Source organism: Sinocyclocheilus grahami, unplaced genomic scaffold (genome assembly GCF_001515645.1).
Source record: "Sinocyclocheilus grahami isolate Dianchi unplaced genomic scaffold, SAMN03320097.WGS_v1.1 scaffold1140.1, whole genome shotgun sequence".
Lineage (NCBI taxonomy): Eukaryota > Metazoa > Chordata > Actinopteri > Cypriniformes > Cyprinidae > Sinocyclocheilus > Sinocyclocheilus grahami.
In genome coordinates, this window is record NW_015506319.1 from 133,600 (window position 1) to 140,501 (window position 6,902).

The 6,902-nt window shown below is 34.3% G+C and overlaps 1 protein-coding gene across 1 annotated transcript in view; it reads left to right on the forward strand.

The window, feature by feature from the left end:
* Positions 1–2,244: 2,244 nt before the first annotated feature.
* Positions 2,245–6,902, forward strand: part of cdca5 (cell division cycle associated 5) — a 10,250-nt gene continuing 5,592 nt past the window's right edge. Inside the window, exons 1-3 of the mRNA XM_016252922.1 lie at positions 2,245–2,459; positions 2,554–2,659; positions 2,856–2,935. Of these exons, the coding sequence (XP_016108408.1) occupies positions 2,605–2,659; positions 2,856–2,935 (135 nt within the window). The 5' untranslated portion in view covers positions 2,245–2,459; positions 2,554–2,604. The remainder of the gene's footprint in view (positions 2,460–2,553; positions 2,660–2,855; positions 2,936–6,902) is intronic.

The window sequence follows — 6,902 nt, forward strand, 5'->3', positions numbered from 1 at the left end:
TGGTAGAGGTGATTAACCATGAAATCTGGAATTGACAGTTCTCTTATATGCTTAAAAGGTTGTATATCTTTAAACATCAGTGCTGACCTCTAGTGGAAGGGAGGCTTGACTTCTCAACAGCCTTTCACATATCAACGAGTTTGGATTCTGTAAGAGAAGTATTAATATAAAAAGTAAGTTATTCTAGAATTGTTAAAATTTCTAAATGTATATGCAAAAAAATACATAAGTATGTTTCAATCATTTATTATCTTTAAGAATGACTGTTAGAAAAATTGTAACTTTTGCCCGAAAAGAAATGGAGAAAAAAAGAACCACCATCTTACTGTTTTTGTTCCTTCAAAATCAACATGTGTTTCCCAGGTTGTTTGCGAGACATTTATTTGTACAAATACCAAAAGGGGGGACATTTTTTTTGAAAATAAACTTCAAGAAATATCTTTTAAGTGCAAAAAATATTCTTTGTTGTGTTGTATGTTAATGCCAATGTGCTGCTCTAAAAAAAAAAAAGTGTGTATGGCCCTAAAGAGCATCCTGAGCTGTCTGCAGAAAATGTAGGGCTATTTGGCTCTTGTCCGAGCCACACATTGTTTTTGACAATGAAACTGCCTGACAAATGAAGCAGTGAGTTACAATAAACATTGTTTTCAAATAAGTTTTAAATTGTCTGATGTGGTCAGTCATAACCATCAACTATATCAGTGTTTCCCACCATTTTTTGTCTTATAAAAAAAAAACTGAAAAATAAATGCATAATTTTAACTAAATTGCAGTTGAGAAAAGCTGATGTAAACATTCTAATATCAAAAGTGCATTATATTTTTTCATAAATAATTGTAACCAAGTTTAAAATGTATTAAAATACATATAGATTCCTCATGGGGACACCAGATCAACGCCCCCTAGTGGTGAACCATTAGTAATGTAAACGTTAAGGAAAAGTATGACATAACTCGTTTGCTAAAATCACGTGTCTAGCTTGATATGCGCTCCAAAACACTGGTTTGAAACCAGTTTCATAAACATTTCAAAGCTTCATGAAGCAGTGTTTAGCAAATTAAGTGCATCATCAATCTGAACATGCTTAGCAGCCTGTATAGTTGGACCATCACTGCCACTTACTGCTGCTCATACTAAACAGCCTAAAAAATGACTTTCTTTCTTACTTTTGTTAATGTCATCCTTTTCGACATTAAATAGTTAAATCAGCATATACGGTTTCATCTGATCTCAGGCTTTATGATTTAGGTTTAGTTTTAATGACAGATGTATATTGGAAAAACTGAGTTTTATTTGTCACTAAATTGGCCTGACTGCAAGCCCTCTCAACAAACAAACAATCAAACAAATAAAGAAAGCAAACTACAAACGAGTGAAACAACACAATTTATACACTAACCTCATATTTAATTATTTGTAGATTGCATTTAATAGATTACACTTGCATGAAAACATTTGGAATTGATTTGTAAAAGCTGTCATTGTCAGGGTGTTTGGGCTGTTAGAATGAGAGAATCATTTGGCATTGATTCATTGAAGACAGTGGCTGGATGAAACATGGTGAAGAATCAAAACAGATGCCAATATTTCCTTATTTAGTCAAGTTACTGGCCGAATAATGTATATAGTTTTCCCCCCCCTTTGAAATACTGTTTTGTTTTTGTTTTCATTTTTTTTATGAAAATGACATGGAAATTAAACATGGAAATGTAGCCTATAAGGTCTCACAAAATGTCATGTTAAAGCCTTTAACTTAAAGGCTATTTAAAACCGTTTTTGTAGTTTATAGATTACAGTTAGGCCTACATTTATGTTAATATACCTGTGACGACATGAAATTTTAATGGGTATGAATCGTTTTACTTTTTTATTGCAGGCTTTCTGGGAGTCCAAATTGAAGACAGCAAGAATAGACTGATGTTGTCCTTAACCTGTCACCCGATTATTACAAAATTCTCTACAGAATTAAATGTATAGAAAAACATAAGAAAGGGACATAACCAAGTCGGAAAGTAATGTTAATTTCACAATGTGCCCACTGCATTCATCTGTGTGCTGTTTTCAAGGGTAACATAGTTCACGTGTTGCCCGTTAGGTTTTTTCGTGCTGGTCTGACTAGTTCTATTTAATTATTTTGCATAGATTACTTTGGTCAGTTTTCATATTTATGCCAGGAACTATCTTTTTAATTCATTGCATTTAAATACTTATCTGTACTATCCAAAATATCCTGATATGATTTGTCTCTCTGAGTCTGAACCTGGAAGCGCCCTCGAAAGGAAAACACTTGTTTAACACACAGGAAGTAGGTTTAGCTCCACCCCCTGCATCCGCCATCTCCTGTTACTACATGGGAAGGCGGGCGAATTTGAAAAAAGAGCATATTCGTTTGCATCCGAAAACAGAGAAATTTGTTTAATACAATTCCATATAACCGACCATATAACAGATTGGACAGTGTAAGTAAAACTAAGGCACAGCTCTTTTAAAATACATGCAACGTTGTTGTTGTAATCGTGGCATTGTAAATTTCTCGCGTGTTCGTCGTGTTAGCTTACTGACTAGCAGCAGTTTGCAGTTTCTGGATCTGTATTGTCTTGCAAGATGAGCAACAAAACCACACGATTACCGTCGCGGAAAAGCAGCGATGAAATCAGAAGTGAGTGTTATTACTGTGAACATGATACTGTTAACGTTAGTCTTTTAACAAGGCTGTTATTGAGTTATCTGTTATGTTAGCGAATGTCGAATTAATAATGAATGCATAAATGACAGCTAAAATGGCTTTATTATACTAAAGTATGTTCTGTTTTGTGTTAGTTGTGTTTTTCTATAAAAGTTTACTGTTTGTACAGAGTCAAGTGGAAAGAGTCCACCACGAAGGAGGTCCTGCAGGTTGTCTGCAAGTGATGTAAATCTGGCCTCTAAAGTTGTGGTGAGTTCACTAAAGTCAGTCACTGATTGATGAGTGGTAGGAATCGATGGAAAAAACAAGACACGTCTGGTATTTACTTCTATAAATGAAATCAGAAGCTGATTTTCTGTTGTGAGTTGACAAGTAAGGTTTTTTTGCTCATCACGTGTATAACATTGTTGCAATTTTGTTTTTCTGGCTCACTGTTACAACTGGGGGAATGAATCATCTATAAATCCTAAACAGTGTTGTTACCTTGATGATTTGTTTGAGCAAAAAATGGCTGAAAAACCAAAAATATAGACACGATTGTCTAAAATACATAATATTAGTTATATTAATTTTACTGCATATTTTAATGCTTATAATGTATGGAGTTATGTTCTGGAGATATTAGAGGTATTGTGTGACATCATCATTTTGATAAAATGGTACCTTTCTAGTGTTCATCTCTCATTAATTTAAACTTTTTTTTTGTTGTTGAAATTGTTATTTTTTAAGCAGCTTTGTGGGTTATTGTTGGTCTTGTCGACACTTGTCGGTGTCGTGCTTAAAAAAAAAAAAAGAAAAGAAAAAGATGGTTAACCCTTAATAGGTATAGAGTAACAAAGAACTTACATTTTTTGTAAACTGTCAGTTTATAAATTGTAGTCTTTGATAGTGTTTATATAATGTTTGTTATATATTTATATTAGTTTGTTTTGTATACAGTGCTGCTTGAAAGTTTGTGGACCCTTTAGAATTGTCTATATTTCTGCATAAATATAACCAAAAAATTTGAGATGCACCGATTGCAATTTTCTTGGCCGATTCCGATTTTTTTGTTAGTGTGATCTGCCGATACCGATTTTCTTTCTAAGAACTATAATTGACAGCATATACAAACAAATATCTACTTTCCTTCAACGCAAAATAGTTTTTTCATTAAAAAACAAGTAAAAAGTCGGCAATAAAATAAGAACAAATAAAAAGAATTCAAACAACAGCACAAATAAATGCAATAGAATAAAGAGAGCTATGAAACTAAGTTTTTCAGGTTAAGTAAGTTTTATTCAGGTAAGAAATACTACAGAAATTAAAGTAATCAAATGTAAAATAACACATCCAGTGTTATTTTACATTTGATTACATTAATTCCTCTAGTCTTCATTGTAAAAATTAAATACAGATGAATGCTTACCATTAAAGTTATAAAACGTATTCAGTCAAGAGCAGACAATTCTTTTCTTTGTCTTTTGTTCTTTGATTAACATGACAGACAGCAGCAGGAATATTGGACTGCGGTCCCTTTACGAGTTTATCCACGGACCCAATATACTGTTACACAACATGCGTTCTCTTTCTCAACTATTTAACTTTCCAAAACTGACTGTGTTTAACTGGATACTGGCCAAGACGGGCATTTTGACATAATTTTGTATGTATTTGAACGTTTTAGCGCAGTTAGCTACTCATTTCGGTATTTGTGAAAATAAGCTGTTTGGGACTGAGCGCTGATTGTGCGCTCCACTAATATAGATCAGTGGTGGTGCACGCGCTTTTGGTGTAAGTACGAAACCTGCAGGAATGATTAAAATAATGCGCAATACAAGCACTATTTAACCGGAGCAAATGAGACGTGTCGGAGAGAGGAGAGTGAGAATGCGCGGCTGATGTTATTGACTGTGTCGCTGGTAACGGATCGGCTCGGAATCGGAAAGAAGTGAGACTGACCGGCTGGTCACCGATCCTGGCCGATCATGAGGAAAATTGGCCGATTCCGACCACTGGCCGATAGATCGGTGCATCTCTACAAAAAATCTTCAGATTTTCATGCAAGTCCTGAAAGTAGACAAAGAGAACCCAATCAAACAAATTAGATAAAAATATATACTTTGTCATTTATTTATTCAGGAAAACGATCCATTATTACATATCCGTGAATGGCAAAAGTATGTGAATCTCTAGGATTAGCTGTTAATTTGAAGGTGAAATTAGAGTCCATCTGTTCAGAGGTGTTTTTAATCAGTGAGATGACTCTCAGGGGTCAGTGTGTTCCCTGTTTTATTTAAAGAACAGGGATCTGTCAAAGTTTATTTATGTTTGTGGAAGTGTATTATGGCACAAACTAGGGCTGGGCGATATAGCTAAAAAATGTATCAATGATATAATGTTTCATATCGTTCAGTATCGATAATTATTGAAATTTTTTTTATAAACTTTTTTTAAAACAAAGAGCAATAGAAAAAAATGTTTACATTTAACCACTGTATTTTTAAATTAACTCAATTTATTGAGACAAACAACAAATATTTTTTTTGTTTTAACAGTCAAAAACAAAATAAAAATTAAACGTATCTAATTTCTAATGTGTTTTTTTTTATACATTTAGCAGAAGCTAGATTAAACTTTTGGCTTGTCTCCCAAGGCCACAGGAGGGCGCAATGAGCAAAATAATGCAGCACATTTTAAATGCTCAACGCAAGGAAGTAATAGTCTATAAAAAACGTGCATTACGTCTAAATTAACTCGTATAAATCAAATATAATTTCGTAAATTGCTTAAACAATTATGAACAAAACTGAGACGTGAGTGCAGCAGTCGTATTTGTCCGTCTAGAAAATGCGCTGAATATGCGTTCTGTGTGAATGGCTTGGTTTCGGTTTTAACCTAATCAAGATCTTCTCCGCATTGAGCTTCTATATTTCTCTAATATTTTGAATGAATAACGCAGCAACTGCGCGTCTTGTGGGCTAGACTAGCAAAACATTAAACTACAACGTCACTTGCATCATCACCTGACGCACATCTAACATTGGATTGTACTATTTTTGCATTCAAATGCAAATGTTTATTTTAAATTCGACTAATATTCATTCTTTACTTACAATCTCCTCATCACAGGCAGGTACAGCCCTCATGTTCGTGTTTGTGTGTGCTGTCTGCATCACTCATAGCACGTGCCTATATCGTGCACTATATTTAATTTTTTTAATATCGTTATCGAAGAAGGTGTACCGTCGATAAATATCGATACCGTTTTATCGCCCAGGCCTAGCACAAACAAATTAGATCTCTGAGGACCTCAGAAAAAGAGTTGCTCATCAGGCTAGAAAAGGTTTCAAAGCCATCTCTAAAGAGTTTGGACTCCACCAATCCACAATTAGACAGACAAATGGAGGAAATTCAAGACCACTGTTACCCTCCCCAGGAGTGCTCTACCAACAAAGAACACTCTAAAAGCAAGATGTGTAAAAGTCCACTAGGATTCAAAGGACTGCAGGCTAACTTCTAACATAGCGTTATGTTTGGAGAAAGAAAACACTGCATTCCAGCATAAGAACCTTATCCCATCTGTGAAACATGGTGGTGGTAGTATCATGGTTGGGGCCTGTTGTGCTGCATCTTGGGCCAGGATTGATGGAACAATGAATTCTGAATTATACCAGCAAATTCTGAAGGAAAATGTCAGGACATCTGTCCAAGAACTGAATCTCAAGAGAAAGTGGGTAATGCAGCAAGACAACGACCCCAAGCACACAAGTCGTTCTACCAAAGAATGGTTAAAGAAGAATCCTTTCACACAACACTATATTTCATATATTGCCCATACATTTTTCAAATCTCACCTTCACTTTTTAGATTTACAACTGCTCTCAACCCTTTGATTGTGTGAAAATAAAACATTGATTCATGATGGATTATAATGCTGTGTGCATTATTTTTGTAAAAAATATATACCGGTATATATATATTCCAAATAATTACTAATTAGACATCTGTGCACATGATAATTGATACCTGGACTAATATTTATGGTACAGAATGATATTTACAATTCTCTTTCTCATTAATATATTTGTGTTTATAGGGGTCATATGATGCGATTTAAATTTTTCCTTTCTCTTTGAAGTGTTACAGTGCTGCAAGGCATAAAGATCTGTAAAGTTGCAAAGACTAAAGTCTCAAATCCAAAAAGATATTCTTTATAAAAGTTAAGAAGTTAAGA